The sequence below is a fragment of the Herpailurus yagouaroundi genome, unplaced genomic scaffold, assembly GCF_014898765.1.
Source record: "Herpailurus yagouaroundi ecotype Mexico unplaced genomic scaffold, PumYag 141, whole genome shotgun sequence".
Taxonomy (NCBI): Eukaryota; Metazoa; Chordata; class Mammalia; order Carnivora; family Felidae; genus Herpailurus; species Herpailurus yagouaroundi.
In genome coordinates, this window is record NW_024412396.1 from 75,682,349 (window position 1) to 75,698,665 (window position 16,317).

General features: G+C 64.1%; 2 protein-coding genes across 2 annotated transcripts; one reads left to right on the plus strand and one right to left on the minus strand.

Moving 5' to 3' along the window:
- Positions 1-2: 2 nt before the first annotated feature.
- On the plus strand, positions 3-805 carry ZBTB42 (zinc finger and BTB domain containing 42; the record flags this gene model as incomplete). Its single annotated transcript, XM_040478451.1, has 1 exon — positions 3-805. A coding segment is annotated over one exon (510 nt), but the record flags the coding sequence as incomplete, so codon positions are not given.
- Positions 806-2,294: 1,489 nt separating this feature from the next.
- Positions 2,295-8,167, minus strand: LOC121032422 (uncharacterized). Its single transcript, XM_040478452.1, has 5 exons — positions 7,916-8,167; positions 7,052-7,207; positions 5,271-5,759; positions 4,860-5,042; positions 2,295-4,053 (listed from the first exon to the last, which is right to left on the minus strand). Exons 1-5 carry the CDS (start codon positions 8,165-8,167, stop codon positions 3,763-3,765), a joined length of 1,371 nt encoding a protein of 456 aa, XP_040334386.1. The 3' UTR covers positions 2,295-3,762.
- Positions 8,168-16,317: the final 8,150 nt, after the last annotated feature.

A 16,317-nucleotide genomic window follows, 5' to 3' on the forward strand; every position in this document is an offset into this window, starting at 1 on the left:
CCCACGGCCCCCCGCAGCCACCCTGCGCCCCTGCGGCCGAGCCGTCGGCGGGCGGCCGCGAGCCGGAGCCGGATGCGGAGCTGGGGGCCCGCGGGGACGAGCTGGGCCCCGGCGCGCGCCCGTGCGTGTGCCCGCTGTGCGGCAAGCTGTTCCCCGGGGCCCACCTGCTGCAGCTGCACCTGAGCGCCCACTTCCGGGAGCGGGACGGCGGCCGGGCGCGCCTCTCGCCCGACGGCACGGTGCCCACCTGCCCGCTCTGCGGGAAGACCTTCTCGTGCACGTACACGCTGAAGAGGCACGAGCGGACCCACTCGGGCGAGAAGCCCTACACGTGCGCGCAGTGCGGCAAGAGCTTCCAGTACTCGCACAACCTGAGCCGCCACGCGGTGGTGCACACGCGCGAGAAGCCGCACGCCTGCCGCTGGTGCGAGCGCCGCTTCACGCAGTCGGGGGACCTCTACCGCCACGTCCGAAAATTCCACTGTGGGCTGGTCAAGTCCCTGCTGGTGTGACTTGTGTTCGTGCGGCGCGAGGGGGTGGGGGTGGGCTGGAAAAGGGAGGGGAGGGGCCTCCCGGCTGGGACGCTGGGATGGAGCTGCGGCGGGGTTGGGGGGAGCCCCGGGGTCAGAGCTCCCAGCGGTGGAAGACCACTGCTGCCCCTGGCGGGGACCTCGGACTGGAGGTGACTCAGGGTGGCTCGGGCAGCCCTCTTCCACGCCCGGCCCCTGCTCCCTTCCTCCGACTCACGTCTGCCCCCAGCCCGTGCCCTGATCTTAAACACCGTCTTGCTCTCCTTCCCCCTCCAGCCAGTGTCTCCTTTGCCTCGAGCTCCGGCCCAGGCTCCTTGGCTCCAGGAGGCACGTGTGTCCCCCTCCGAGGGCTCTCCTGACCACCCGCACCGGCACACTGGCAGAGCGTGTCCCGAAAAGGGACTGTCAGCGCGTCCCAAAGCGTGTCAGAAGCTGTCAGCGTGTCCCAAAAAGGGCACTTGGACGGAACGGGCCGCCCCGGCGGGTGGCAGTGGGAGCTTCTTCGGGAGGCCCCGGGCACAGGGAGCGCGGGCGGGGGAAATCAGGGTTCTGCAGAACCTGCCAGACGCTCAGTGGCTCCGGGGTTCCAGGTGCCGGGGTGGGAGGTGATCCGGCGGAGGGAGGGAATCGGCACTCGGAAATGATTCTCTTTAGACGCAGAAGGAGCCTCCCTGAGGCTGCCAGCTGTCTCCCCGTGGGCGATGGGCCGTGCTCTTCCCTGCCTGAGCATAGGGTCCAGGGCGCCTCTGCGCATCCCTCGGGTGGGGCCGGGAAGGGAGCCGCCCACCGGCGTGGCCGCAGGTTGCCCCTGGGCTGCTGTGGGCGTCGCCCTGAGGTCACTGCCTGCTCAGGGTCTCCCTGGAGCTGCCGGTCATTTCCAGAGCCGTGATCTGGGGGCCCGAAGCTGCTCTCTCTGATCGGGGGCAGTGTTTGCAGGTCTTCCCTTCCCTCCAGTGGGGCCTGGGCGAAAGCTGCCACCGGATTCGGAGGGCACGGGGTGGGGGGGCGAGCCCCTGATGGGCTGGGGTCACAGCCCCCACTGTCATCCACAGCTCCTAGAATGGGCAGACCTCTGAGTGTGCGTTTGGAGGGGCCACCCCGCCAAGCCCGCCTATTCACTCTGCAGATGTTGCTGCTGGAATGTCCTCACCGACGGCAAGGAGAGAGGCCAGAGGGAGGCCTGCCACAGCTCCCGGGGGCCCTGCAGGTGGCAGACCCCCGGGACTCCGGGTTCCCACTGACTGGAGGCACTGAGGACAGAGTCCAGCCAAGTTTAAGTTATTCTCCCGTCTCCTGGCAACACTTGATGTCCTATTTATTCATCTGTCTGGTCTGGAGTGAAATGACCGGTGACCTTCACAGCAGGTGGACCGAAGGGGCCGTCTCCCCCCACAGGCTCCCCGCTCTCCTGGTGTGTGGGGCCGCCCACCGTGCAGTGCGGGGGGGCCCCCTCCCCATTGGTGCTTGGGGTTCAGAGGCCCTGGACTGGCTGCAGACCGAGGGAGAGCTGGGGGAAGGGGACCCCCTGCTTGTGAGTATCCCGGAAGGGCTGGTGGCACCTCACACTCGGTGTCCTGTACCGAGTCAGGGTTCCGTGTGTGTGTGTGTGTGTGTGTGTGTGTGTGTGTGTGTCCCCAAGCCACGCCCACAGCCCAGTGGGCAGCAGGGAGACTGGGTTCTCCCCAGGGGTTTCCACGGGGAAGAAACTTACTGTCCTCCCCTGAGTTCTCAACACTGGATTCATCGTCTCCTGCAAACAGTTACTGTGAAGTTAATGTAAAGAGAGGTGGTGAGTTTATTTGTTAACCAACGCAGTTCCGACGAAATCTCTGTATATTTAACGCCCTGATTGTGTGGGAACGTGTATTAGAGGCGCGGGCAGGTGCAGTTCGAGGGGAGCCTGCCGGGTGGGGTCCTCGCAGGCTGGTCCAGCCTCCTCCTCACGGCCTCGTGCTGCTCTGCCCCTGGGGTGACGGCTCCCGGTGACCCAGAGGACAGTTGTTTGTGCGTAGCGTTTGGCGGGAGGTTTCCTTTGCACGCCCCCGCCTGCCACAACAGTCTGGAAACCGGCGCTGTCTCCCTGTGTTCACATGATCGTCTTGATGATGACCGTGGTAATAAAGTCCGCCCCAGGTGGAGATGGGCAGGATTATTCCTGGGGACCGGGGTGTGCGCGTGAGGTGTGGGCGCTGCTGGTCGGGTGGGCGGGGGGCGGGGGAGGGTCCCGGTGGGCAGCGGCCACTCGGGGGGGCCCTGTCTCAGGTGGCATCACCTGCTGTGCCCCATGGGGGGGTGTGGGCCAGGGCAGGGCTGTGGATGGGTCGCCTCCACTGCCCTGAGTGAGGGGAACAGGATGCAGGCTGGGACCCGGTCACAGGCCTCAAACTTCTTCGGGGGGAGGGGGTGTCAAAGGGGGCCCCTGCTGGGCAGCCACAGGCCCTGGAGCTTGGATCTGAGGCTCCTCCCGACACTCTGGTCTTGGGTCCTCCCGTCCACCCGCCTTTCAGAGGCAACCCCAACTCCCGTGTGCCCCCCCCACATGCCCCTTGCCCTCTGTCCTCCCACGGTAACTCCGGTGCCTCCCACCTCCCTCAGGGTGGGGCTGGGCCCTCAGAGGCCTGGATCTGGGCAGTGCTGGTGGGCCTGGCCCCAGGGGTGGGGGGCTGGGGGCGGCTCTGGAGCCCTGAGCCAGATCAGAGCTGGCAGGTGGGCTCGGGTGGGTGCCCCAGCCCTTGCCCGGCCCTCGCGTGGGAGCAGGAAGCTGGAGGCTCTCAGCACGTCCCTGGGCCCGGGGCAGAGGAGCACATGGCCTCACGTGCAGGCCAAGCCTCGCTCTGGCCAAAGCAGACAGACCCAGGGGCAGGGCAGGAAGAGCGGAAGCAGACAGACCCAGGGGCAGGGCAGGGACCAAGGGGTCCCCAGAGGTGGTGCTCAGCTGAGCTGGTGCTGAAAAGCCTGCTGTGTTTGTGGCTAGACATTGAGGCCCGACCCGTCCCCGGTCGTCCCAACCGCAGCTCGTCGCTTCTCAGAGGTGGTGCCTGGTGCCTCCCCTCCCCCACGCAGCCTGCCTCCCACTGAGCCTTCCTCCTGGACCGGAGCCACTGTCCTGCAGGGGGACCCTGTCATGTTCCCAGTTGGGCCCGTGACTCAGCGGCCCTCTCGGAACCAGGGAGGAGGCTGTTGCCATGCTAACCAGGCAGGGGAGGGGGGTGGGGGAGGGGCCGACCGGGGCTCAGGCTTCCAGGGTCCTTCCCGCCGGCCCAGCGCTGCCAAGCTGTGTCCACACCCAGCCCGCTGCCCGGTCTGTCACCCAGGCTGCCAGCTCGGTTCCTCGCAGGCTGGAGCCACCCAGCCTGACCCACTGGCTGGATGGTAAACCGAGGCACGTGGAAGGGTCTGGCGCCTCCGCCTCCAGCTCCTCCTGCATCGTCACCTCCAGCAGATCCCCACAGAAACGGACCCCTGAAGTCTGGACCAACTCGCAAGTGGAGGGCGCAGTGCTGGCCATCTGCACGCTGGCGACCTGTAGGAGACGGGGGGCGAGCTCCGGTCCCTGTCCCTCCTTTCCCTGCAGCCCTCACTTCCGGGCTGTTCCCGGGGTCCCGCCGCACCCCCTCTGTCCGTACTCAGGGCAGAACGGGTCTGTGCATCTCCCGACCACCCCACCTGACCTCCCCCACGGCAGCAGGGAAGGCAGCCCTGTGCCTGTCAGAGTCCTTCCGGGCAGGGCCACTGGCCCTCATCCTTGTCCCCAGGGCTCTTCTGCCCGGCTGCTCAGTGCACAATGGGAACGAGAGCGGGGCGCACAGCTTTGGAGGGGAAAAGGGGGTCAGGCCCGGCAGGCGCACGGGCAGCGGCCACCAAGTGCGGGCCGCCTCCCCGGGGCGGTGCCCGGGTCAGAAGGCGCCCAGGACAGAGGGCACCGCAGAGCCGGCCGAGCTGTACCGGGTTGCAGGTGACAGCAGTTTGCAGTTTGGGGACCGGCACCGTGGGCCCCGAGCCTTGTCACGGAGCCACCCGGCCCCGGCCCTCACCCTCCCTGCTGCGTGCCCCTGCAGCTGTCCCTGGCGGAGCCCCCGGGGCGCGGGAGGAGGATGGGGACAGCCGTCTGGGGCCCGGGGCGGCTCCAGGCTGCGGGCCTGGGAGCTGATCTGCTCCGGGCCCGAGGCGGGCAGGCGGGCGGGAGGCGGCTCCGGGAGCAGACCAGCCGGGCTCACGGCACCCAGGCGCCCACCCAGCCCAGCCCCAGCCTGGCTGGCCGCTGGCCCTGCAGAGACGTCAGTGGATCTGGGCATCCCCGGAAATCTCGGGGGGGCGGCAGGGACTCACCTCCCTGATCGGGACCAAATGACGTTTCCAGCAATTTGAACAAAAGCCTGTGTGCAGAAACCCAGCCGTGCCTTCCTGTCGCTGGCTTGTCCGCCGCTGCGTGGCGAGCTCAGGCCACCGGGACAGAGCAGCGCGCACCGGGCGGCTCCCACGGCACTCGTTTATCTCCTCGGAGTTCTGGGGCTGGAAGTGTGAGATCAGCTGTCACAGGGCCGGTGGCTCTCGAGGCCTCTGCCCCGGCGTGTAGATGCGTCCTCTCCCCGTGCCCTCACGAGGCCACCCCTCTGTGCGTGCCTGTGTCCTGATGGCCTCCTCCTCGAAGGGCACCGGTACCATTGCTCTGGGGCCACCCCGGGAACCTCGTTGTAACCTGAACGCCTTTGTAAAGAGCCCATTTCCAAATACCGTCACCTTCTGAGGGGCCGGGCGTTCGGGTTTTTGGAGAGGCGTTTTGGAGAGACGCAATCCAACCCCTAGCCAGCGGTGTTCCAGAAGAGTGCGGAGGCCCCGTCCGAGCGAGCCGCTGCCGTGCTCCCGTAGGTTCGGCGAGGTCCCATTCTGTCCTCCGATGTGCCGGGCACCCCATGGGCTCTGACCCCGCCCTGCCCACAGCCTCCACACCTGAGCCTCACCCCGCGCCGGCTGCGGCCCAGGGCTCGGCCCCTCGGCCCCTCGGCCCCTCGGCCCTGTCCCCTGCAGAGCGTCAGGTACACCCAGTTTCTTCCATCTGCCCCCCCCCCGCCCCCAGCCAGGGCCAGGAAGGGAGGAGGGGGTGTCTGTGCCCCCGCCCCGCCTCGCCCAGGACCCCACACCCTCTCTCTGCGGGGCTCCGCACCCGAGGTCCCCGTGTTCAGAGGGCTCAGGCCACTCTGACTCCGCGTCCCGTCTCCGAGGCCAAGGCTTTCAGCGTCCAACGGCCTGCGGCCAAACACATCCAGCACCCTTCGCTGCGCTCGGCGGCCTCTCCCCCTGCCCCCGCGCCCCCACTCGCCCAACAGCAGCGCCCCCTCCGGAACCTCGAGTCCAGATCCCCCGGCACAGCACCAGCCGCGTCCCCGTCTGACCGAGCAGCTTCTGCGACGCGGACCACCGCCAGCGGCCACCTCCTCACCGTCTGCCCCCCGCCTTCCTCCGGCTCCCCGGGAGTCTCTGCCTGTCTCCTTCTGTCTTGGTCCTTGGCAAGCCCGGATGCACGCAGCCCTCCCCTCACCGCACAGCCCGCAGAGGGGAGGCTCGGGAGGGCTGCCGACCCCGTTGCGACAGCGTCCTGAAAGGGCTGCAGGGGGGCCTGGGGGGGGGGCTCAGTCGGTGGAGCGTCCGACTCTTCAACTCGGCCCAGGTCACGATCTCACGGGTCGTGGGGTCGAGCCCCCCGTGGGGCTCTGGGCTGACAGCCCAGAGCCTGCTTGGGATTCTGTCTCTCACTCTCTGCCCCTCTGCCACCCACGTTCTCTCTCTCTCCCTCTCTCAAAATAAATAAATTAACATTTAAAAAAAAAAAAGGGACTGCAGAACCAGTGGCTCCCAGGGGCCAGTGAGGCCACCACAGAGGACGAGACATTCTGGACACGAGCATCCGCGTTTCAGAAGACGACTTGAAGGCACCGGGGTGGGGGGGGGGCGAGGCAGGCGGCAGCACGCGGACAGGTGTCCACACGAGAAGCACCCAGTGCGGCCGGGAGGTGTGTGCAGCGGCGGGCCGGGCAGACATTTCTCGAAAGAACTTAGCACGTTCGCGGAAGGGTGCTCAGCGCCACTCATCACGGGGCGGGGGTGTCGATGGAAACCACGGTGAGATCCCAGAACGCGTCTGTCCGCAGCCCGAAGGCGACACCAGCCCCGGGGAGGGGGGGGGCGGGGGGGGGGCAGCCGGCCCCTCGGCAGGGGAGGGCCAGCCCCTCAGGAGGTCAGCCGTGCACCTGCCACTTGACCCGGCACTTCTGCCGTGGGGACCATCCAGCGGGAATGAAACACGTGTCCCCCAGAGGGACCTTCCTCAAGTGTTCGCAGCACCAAAGGCCAGAAGCCACCCGAAAGCCCATCCCCCACAGACCGGGCAGACCACTTGCACGGTCCTCTCCCCGCGGGACAGCGCGTAGCAATGAGGAGGGGTGGCTGGCAGGCCACCACAGCGTGGGCCAGTGTCCCTGTTCTGAGGGAGAGAAGGCGGGCAGGAAGGGCGCCTGCCGTACAGTCTCCTTGGCGTGAGTTTCTAGAGCGAAGTCACGTCCAGCAGAGGAAGCTGACTTTAGCCTCTGTGGGGGGGACGAGCATCGGCCGGGGGCACCTGCGAACTTTTCTGGGGTGACGGGCCGTTCCTGAGTTTCATAGGGCGGAGTGCTACGTAGCTGTCAGAGTGGGTAAGGTTTACAGTGAAGACTGGCGCATTCTGAAGCACGTTTAAAAAAATGATAAAAATAGTTGCTAAGTGGCAAGAACAGAGGCGTAGAAGCAGCTAGAAAGCGGGAAGAGGGCAGCTGTTGAGACCGATGACACAGGCAGGGGGTTTACTGTACCTCAAACACTTGCCTGCGCGAGGCGCCCCGGGGGCTCGGCCTGTTAAGGCTCCGACTTCAGCTCAAGTCACGATCTCAGGGTTCATGGGTTCAAGCCCTGCATCGGGCTGTGTGCTGACGGCTCAGAGCCCGAAGCCTGCTTCGGATTCTGTGTGTGTGTGTGTGTGTGTGCGTCTCTCTCTCTGCCCCCCTCCCTGCTCACGCTCTGTCTCTGTCTCTCTCTCAAAAAAAATAAATATTCTTTTAAAAAACTTGCATATTTGACACTTGCCTTGACAAAATGCTTAGAAACACTAGGGGCGCCTGGGTGGCCCAGTGGGTTAAGCGTCCGACTTCAGGTCAGGTCATGATCGCACGGTTCCCAGGTTCAAGCCCCCCGTGGGGCTCTGTGCCGACGGCTCGGAGTCTGGAGCCTGCCTCGGATTCTGTGCCTCCCTCTCTCTGTCCCTCCAACTCACACTCTTGTCCTTCTCTCAAAAATAAACATTTAAAAAAGTTAAAACCAAACCCAATGCTTAGAGACACCGTTTGGCATCAGACCGGCGATGACGACGGCTCCGTCACCTCGGTCCCTGGTGGGGTCGCAGGGCAGCGGCGCTGTGACAGACGCCTGGCAGGCGCGAAGTCGGCTAGCATCTGATTCCGGGCCGAGTCCGGAGCTGCTGCCCACATCACGGCGACGCGAGCGCTTCGACCCCGGAGTTCTGGGGATCTGTCTTCGGATAAGCTCGGACGTGCGCGGAACGGCGTGCGAGGCCGGGTGGCGGAGCGCTGTTCCACCCGGCCGGGCATCGCTGAAGGCTCGGGGCACTGTCGGCAGGGGACCCGCCAAGCCGCGGTATTAAACGGGGCACCACGGCCACAAAGGTGCCTGCGTGGCACCGCACGGCCTCCGGAAGCCCCCACCAAGTGGGAGTCACAGAGCACACGGGTGGCAGCGTGCCACCCTCCCGCCACGGAGAGCGGAAATTGTAAGCACGTGAATACGCGTTTGCACGGTTAACAAGATATTCTTGGAAAGATGTTGAAGAGAATAATCGGTAACTCGGGAATGCTGGTCCCTCGTGGGGAGGGGACTTGGTCCCTGCAGGACGGGGAGAGGCGGGGAGACCTGGCTTTATTTTGGATCGGGTTACTGGGCATTAGTTGCCAACCTACGTGAATTAGGTTCCACCTGATACCCCGCCCTTTACCCCTCACCCCTCCCTCCTCCGCGCCTTCCCACCGACGGCTTAATTCTGTGTGCGGTTTCCTTCCTCCCTTCCCTAAGTGTTGCGTTTTCGTCTTCATTCTGGCGTTAAAACGGACACAGAGGACCTGCTCCCTCTGGCTCGTGCCCCCTCCCGCCCCGTTTGTCCCTGCCTTTGGGCTCCCACTAGGACTCGTTTCTTGGGTATTCTCCGATGTTCCTGTAAATGCGGATATTCTTCGTCCCCGGTGTCACCCAGAAGGGCTGCGGCAGGGTAAGCTGCTCATCCCCGCCTTTTCAGTTTGGGTTTTTTTCCTTTACTATTTTTGCTTGTTCGTGTTTCAGGGGGACCCTAGAACCGGTTCCTCTAGTTCAGAGGGAAAGGCTGTTTACTCCGCAATCCCCGCCAATTCGGCCCCTTCCCCACGGCTCCCCCCCTCCCCCGCCCCGCCCCGCCCCGCTCGCGAAACCAGCCACCTCCACGCGGCCTTCCCGTCACGTGGCCTCCGTCTCAACAGCATCTTGCTCCGCTAACCACTCCCCACTTCACCCGCTGCTCTCCCAGGTCCTTTTCTGCCCCACTGGCTCCGTCCACCTCCGTCTCCGCACACGTCGGCACTCGGCCCCCCGCTGGGTTTCTCCATCAGCGCCGGTTCCTTAGGGAGCCTGGCCCTTTCCGTTTCGACAGATGCCATCTCCTGTTGGTGCCCCCCTGAGCGGGCGTCGCCTGCCACCAGCTCCCCTCTGCGTCCAGTCACAGATGCGACGCCTACACACGCCTCCTGCGTGCCTTCCAGGAGCACGGGATGAAACCCGGATCCCCCCACAAACCGGTTCTCTCCCAGCTGCCCCCCTTCCAGCAAACGAGAGCCCCGATGAGCTCGTCCTTCAAGCCGGGAGCCTGGGAGCTCCTTCTTCTTACTCCCCAGGTTCCACACAAAGTTCTGGGCTCCTGTCTGCACAACCTATCTTGGGCCTGTCCGCCCCCACTGGCAACACCCTAGTCCAAATCACAATCGTGGTCCACAGATACGGCGGCGGTCTTCCGAGGCACCCCTGAGATCAGGTGCGGGTGTGGAATCCCCGCGGGTGTGCGCTCCTCGTCCCGCCCGCAGGGACATCCTGCCCCTTCTTTCCCTCCGACCTCGCCTCCCAGCACCCTGTCCTGGGCCTTTTCTAAGGTTTGGGGTCGCCAGCCGCGGACCACGTCCCACAGCGCGCTGTGTGCTTTCCTGCCCAGCCTGGTGAGGGGCGGCCGGAGGTCTGGGGCCCCAGCCAGAGGCCCGGGGGCACCGGGGGTACCGGGGAGTCCGGCGGCCGAGGGTCCGGGGTCCGAGAGGCCGGGACTCCCGCTCCTCGCCCCTCCGGTCCCAGGTTACACGCCTCCTCCTCCCTCTATTCCCACCGGCCGCCGGTCTTTGATGCCGCCCGGGGAGGTTCTCGAGGGGACAATCGTCACGCCCCGCCCTCCCCGAGCTGGCGGGTGGCGAGGAGAGCGGCCGAGGGGCGCGGGGCGCAGAGCCACCGACACGGAGGGCTCGACCCTCGGCCCGCAGCCCCCAGCCCGCCCGGAAGTGCCGGCCGGACCGCGCATGCTCGCCCCGCCTCCCGCGCGCTCCCCCGTCACGTGGGACGGCGCGCCGGCGCTCCCGGAAGTCCCCCGGGAAACGCGAGCCGCGGGGCCTCGGGTTCCGCCCGGCGGCGCTGCGCGGGGCTGAGTCCGCCGACGGGTGTGCTCGCGGAGGACTGAGCGCGCGGGGACGACGCCGGACGCGTGGGCAGGAGGACGAAGACCCCGGGTCGTCCTCGCTGCGCCGGCGGGACCTGGCCGAGGGACCCCGGGCGCCTGGGGAGAGTCGCAGAGCGCGCACCCGCGCGCGGCTACCGGCTGGCTGTGTTCAGGCCTCAGCCCCTGCCGAGCCCTCCGGCTTCTCCCGTGCGGCCGCAGCCCTGCAGACGGGTGGCCGCCGCGGGGCCTGGGCCTTGCTGGCGCTGGGTGGGAGGGCCAGGGGTGCTCAGGGTCCGGTCCTCCGCGCTGCCCGAGGCAGCCTGCCTTTCCTGCCGAGCGCCTGCAAACCTCTCGGTGGGGACTCTCCGCGGCCTGGCTGGGCCCGGCTTTGGGAGGACGATCCTGGTCTTGCCCCTGGCCGGGCTCGGCCTGGGCCTCGCCGGGCCCCGGCCGGGCGGGACGACGCGCACGCATCCGGGTGGCGTGCAGATCAGGTGGAGGAAAGGTTTGGAGCCAGCCGTGGAATGAATTCCCGCCCCGTGTGCAGAGGCTGAGATCCGGAGCTCTGCTACCCTGGAGGGCGCTAGTGCAGGTGCCGTCCTCGCCGGACAGCTGGTTTGCTGCAAATCTGGGAGTCCTGAGACGCTTTCCCCAAGCCTACCTCCGACAGTGCGCAACCTTCCACAGATGACTTCGGAATAAACTCCATCCCCACCCCCGCCTCTGCCTCCAGGCGGTCTGCGTGCCTCTCTTTTCTCCCAGCCTTTGTAAAAGCAAGCTTAATTTACTGCGGAAACTTCCTGAAGTTTAAACGGACGCCACTCATTTGCTTAAAAGCTTTGTTAACCTGGGGCGCCTGAGTGGCCTAGTGGGTTAAGCATCCGACTTTGGCTCAGGTCGTGATCTCACAGTTTGTGGGTTCAAGCCCCACGTCAGGAGCCTGCTTCAGATTCCGTGTCTCTCTCTCTCTCTGCCCTTTCCCCGCTTGTTCTCTGCTTCTCTCTCTCTCTCAAAAATAAATTGGGGGAAAAAAAAAAAAGCTTTCTTAACCTTAGCTTGGATGGAGGGATGGTCGGATGAATGGATCCCTGCTGTGTGAATTGACGCATTTTGGGCTTCAAGTAGCAGAAATACTGACAAGTGCAGTCATTTGAACCATTGGGGCTTTGTTTTTCACCCATAACGGGAAACCTGGAAGCAGGAAGGTTTCTGTGAGTTCAGCAGCCCACAGGTGAACTATCTCTGTAATCCTGTCGGCCTTTTCCTCATGGTCACAGAGGGGTGCCATAGCTCCAGACGCTACCTCCATGTTCCAGGCTGGAGGAAGGTGGAAAAGGATAGTGACAGAGATGTCTGTCTCTTTTATCATGGAAACAGTTCCCAGATGTTCCCCGGTAGGCTTCTGGCTACGTCACTGGCCAGGACTGTGTCACATGACAACACTCCTGCAGTATAGTAAAAGAGAAGAGAGTGGGGTTAGTGGCTGGGGGGGGGGGGACATCTGTCACCGTGGCTGTCCAGTGTCTTTGATGGCTCCCACATTGTGAGTCCCGTCTTCCTTCCCGCTCAGAATTCGGAGCTCCCCCTTCCCCCGGGGTATGCATCCCCTTGTCCCCTTGCCGCTAGGGCACGTGTCCGACTTAGCGGGTCGTGGGTGGGGGGGCTACTGGGGCAAAGGTGGTGGGCTCTGCTTCCTGCCGCTGCTGGACACCGCAGTTCCGGGCTCGGTGGAGGCGGCAGGTCCCTTACGCAGACCGGTTCTAGCGGCGGGTCCGTGTTCTGTTCTTGGAAGCTTAGCCTGATCCTCAAGCCACCTCACGGCTCCTTCTAAATCCGTATCTGCTGAACAAGTGGGTTCTGTGGCCTGCACCCGTGTCCCCTCAAACACGATGTTGAAGTCCTAATCCCCGGGACCTGTGACTGTGACTTCATTTGGAAGCGGTCTTCACAGACGTAATCAGCTGGGAAGAGGTGACCAGGGTGGGCCTTAATCCAACATGACCCGTGTGTCTGCAGGAAGAGGGACACTTGGATGCAGACACAGGAGGGGAGAGGCGGACTCGAGTGGTGCAGCTGTGAGCCCCGGAGGGCCGGGACTGACGGCCACACCAGCAGCTAGGAGGGTGGCCGGGAGGCTCCGGACGGAGCACCGTCCTGCTGACTCCTGGATTCCGGACCCGGCCTCCAGAAAGTGAGAGGGGAAACTTCTGCTGTTCTAGGCCCCCCAGTGTGTGGTCTCTAGTTCCGGCAGCCCAGCGAACTCCCGCAGCAACCAAGAACCCAGCGGCTCCTCGAACCACAGTGTCACGGGCAGGAGGGGGGGAAGGGAAAGGGGGGCGGGTGGATGGGTAACCCAAGTGCCAGGGGGTGGAGTTTGCTTAGTGATGAGGCTCCCGCACCCTTAAGACCCAGTGATTGGCCCAGAGTTTTCTGCCTGTGCTTTCAAAGAAGCAACGGAACTCCCCTACCTGGCAGCTGCCCTCAGGCACCCTCCCCCCACTGTCCTGCCTACCTGTGCAAAGGGGTGGGGAGGAGGGGAGGCCCAGGGGAGTCCTTGGCCTCACGGGAGCACCGTGTTCACAGCGGGATGGGTGGATTCCACCGCCCGGCCCCCCGGGAGCCAGGTGAGGGAGTGCTCCACTCCAAGAAAGAGGGTCTGAAACACCTGTGGGCTGGGAATCCCGCCCCCCCCCCCAGCCTTCCTGGAGGGACCCTCGTCCTTGGTCCCCGGGGGCTGGATTCACCCTCCCTGAGTTGGGCTGCACACTCTCCCCGGGGGGCTTCCCTGTGGGAGGCACGGGTGCTGAGAGGTGCCCGGTGTCGTGGCTTGGAGGGGGAGGGCCTCTCAGAGGAAGACCTGGGTGCGGGGGGGTTTAGGGTGTTTACAGAGGGGCGGGGAGGGCGTGGGGCTCCCGCCGTCAGGTCAGGGGCAGGGGTGCTGATGCTGGCCGAGCGGCAGCTTAGGGGCCTACCCCCATCAGCCCTTCCCGGCCCTGGGCGGTGGGGGGACCCCAGAAGTGCCTGCACATAGTCACGTGTTTTTGAAAATGTGTAACAGTTGTACAGAAGATAAAACATAAACTATGAGCACATGAAAGTGTAGAAATATATGAAAGTGTAATGTGCGTGCACACGTGCATATATGTACACATGTATATACACATACACACGCACATACACATGCTTCGGCCGCCAAAACAGCGCTACAGACTGTGTCTCTGTGCGTGTCTGCGTCCCAATCTCCTTTGCTTTTAAGGACACCAGTCACACTGGGTCAGGGCCCACCCTGATGACCTCATCTCAACTTGATCACCTTTGTGAAGACCCTATTTCCAAGTGAGATCACAGCCTAAGGTGCTGGGGACTAGGGCTTCCACGGTAAAAAATAAATTTAAGTTTCTGTATCTATTTTGAGAGAGAGAGAGAGAGAGAGAGAGAGAGAGAGAGAATGCAAGCGCGAGAGGGGCGGGGGGGGGGGGGGGGGGGGCAGAGAGGGGGAGGGGCAGAGAGAGGGAGAGAATCCCAAGCAGCTTCTGCGCCGTCAGCACAGAGCCCGACCTGGGGCTGGATTCCATGAACGGTAAGATCGGGACCTGAGCCGAAATCCGGAGTCAGACGCTTACGGGACTGAGCCACCCAGGTGCCCCCCCCAACAATAAATTTTTAAACTCCAGGAGCACACGATTCAGCTCATGCCTATAACTATGTGTACACTAGGTATATGTGTGACTGTCTGTGAATAGATATGTAAATACAGATCCGTATGTGTGTAAGCTTTTCATTTATTTTCTCCTTGAAGAGGAGCTCCCAAATGTGTATTTCAGGCCGGACGAACCTGCAGTTGCCCGTGTCTGGACCCCAGGGGGCGCTAAACCCTGGAGCGCTGCAGGTGTGGGGATTTGGCTGTGGGGGGCGCGCCAGAGCAGGGATGGGGGTGGGGGGCAAGGACTGCCCCAAACGTCTTCCCGCCCCCTCCCAGGCTCCTGCCAGTGGCGCCCACTCCCTGTGGGAACCCAGCTGGCCAGGGAGCCAGAGGATGTGTCGTTCTGAGCCGGTGGCCTGGGGGCGGGGGTTGGGGGAGAACAGACCAGTACAGCTCACACCTTGCGGCTCGGCGTCCACACCTGTCCTTCACTTGCGTGTAACCCTCATATCCAAGAAGAAAGAAATGAAGTCACAGAGGAAAGTCAGCGTGGCCATACTTCCAACCCAGCTCTGTCCTGTGGTGGCAGCCGCTACTAATCCTCTTTGTAGGAAGCAGAGGGAAGGAGAGGATCCGAACACACCAAAAAAGGCCGGGTTCAGTGAACCTTAGATACGCGTCGCCGCTACGACACTCACCCTAGCATTGGCTGAGCGCTGGACGAGGGCACGAATGGAAGTGCCCACACTGCCCGGCCCATGCTGGACCCTCCTGCACCCCGAGCCAAGAGGGCACAAGACCCGGGAGAAGGAGGTAAAGGCTCGTCCCAGAGGCAGCCCCACCGCGCTCCTTCCCAGTCCCAGGTGCTGAGCGAATGAGTGGACCGCACCCCTGCCACCACTTAGGTCCCTTGAGTCACAGGTATGGCCAGCGACGAGGGATTAGCGGAGGACGATGGTGCTTACGCCGGCTATGAGACGGGTATTTTTGACGAACCAGGTTATTCCGAGGCCTGACTGTGTGGACTCGGCCTGAGCCTGAGAGGTATTCACAGGGGGGACGGGTGGGGCTGGACAGAGCACCAGGAGTTTACCCCCGAATGAGCCGAGATGCTTCCAAACGACAGGTACCGGTGGATGGCGGGATGACTTGAGAACGGACCGCGGATGGGTGGTGGGTGACCGGATGGGTCAAGGTCGGATGGACAGATGGGCGGACAAGGAAAGGATGGCTCCGTGGATAGACGTTTGGGGCTGGACGCGCAGACAGGTGATCAGCGGTGGCGCGGGGACAGCGGCTCGGGGGGGGGGGTGCATAGAAGATGATTGGACGGATGGGGGATCAGCAGGGATGTGGCCTGGGACCTGCACATGGTTTGGAAACGGATCACGTCCTCCAGTGGATTGCTTTGCCACGACGTCTGCCCCTGCCGACCCTGTGCCTGTGCCAGCGACAACCTGACCCAGTGCCCCGTCGTGTGTGCTCAGGATGCAGGAGTGGGGAAGCATTTTTCCTGGCCGAGGTCGGGGGCAGTGGCCGACGTGGGGCAGAGGTGTGGAGGCACAGGTGGGAACGGGGTGCAGGTATGCTCAGGGGCATGGTCTGGGGGCTGCTGGAGAAGCTCACCTGGGGACTCCAGATGATGCTAGAAGGCCCCAGGGCCCTTCTGGGTGTGATTAACAGCAGGCAGCAGATTCCTGTGGCCCCACATGCAAATGGAAAAGTAAATATTGGGGACGCCAGATGCTGACAGGGGTGAGGTGGTGGCAGTGATGGCCTGGCTGGCTGGGGCAGAGGCTGGAGAGGATTCAGACAGGGCTCGCTGGCGCCCGGGAGGGCAGCCAGTCTGGAGCTGAAGGAGGGAGGGTAGAGGGGACAGGGGAGAGTAGAGGTCTGTGGCCATTGTAGAGACTTTGACTTTCTTTCACTTTCTTTCACCTTGAGTGAGTGGGAACCCCTGGGGGGTTGGATCCCCCGAGTGACAGGGTCAGACTTGGATTCCGACCGCATCTTCCTGGCTGCCGCGTGTCGAGCACACACGCAAAAGCGGAAGGATCCGGAAGGTCAGGCGGTGCCGCAACTGTAAGATAGTAGTGCAGGGGGAGGGCTGGAGGGAGGCTGGGAGGACTCGGGTCCTGCTGAGGCGGGGGGACCTTGGTCCTTATGCTCAGGCTGGGGGGGGGGGGGCACTGCCCCTGGGACGGTGCACCACAGCTCGCTCAGCTGGGCCCCCGGGGGAAATCAAGCACTTTAAAGTTCCCAGATGAGGGGCGCCTGGGTGGCGCAGTCGGTTAAGCGTCCGACTTCAGCCAGGTCACGATCTCGCGGTCCGTGAGTTCGAGCCCCGCGTCGGGCTCTGGGCTGATGGCTCAGAGCCTGGA

Coding starts and splice junctions, on each gene's coding strand:
- LOC121032422 (XM_040478452.1), bottom strand. CDS start 8,167: ATGCCCGGCCGGGTGGAACAGCGCTCCGCCACCCGGCCTCGCACGCCG. Junction 5,043..5,270: donor AACGCCCGGCCCCTCAGAAG/GTGACGGTATTT, acceptor TCACACTTCCAG/CCCCAGAACTCCGAGGAGAT. Junction 4,054..4,859: donor ATTTGGTCCCGATCAGGGAG/GTGAGTCCCTGC, acceptor CGTCTCCTACAG/GTCGCCAGCGTGCAGATGGC.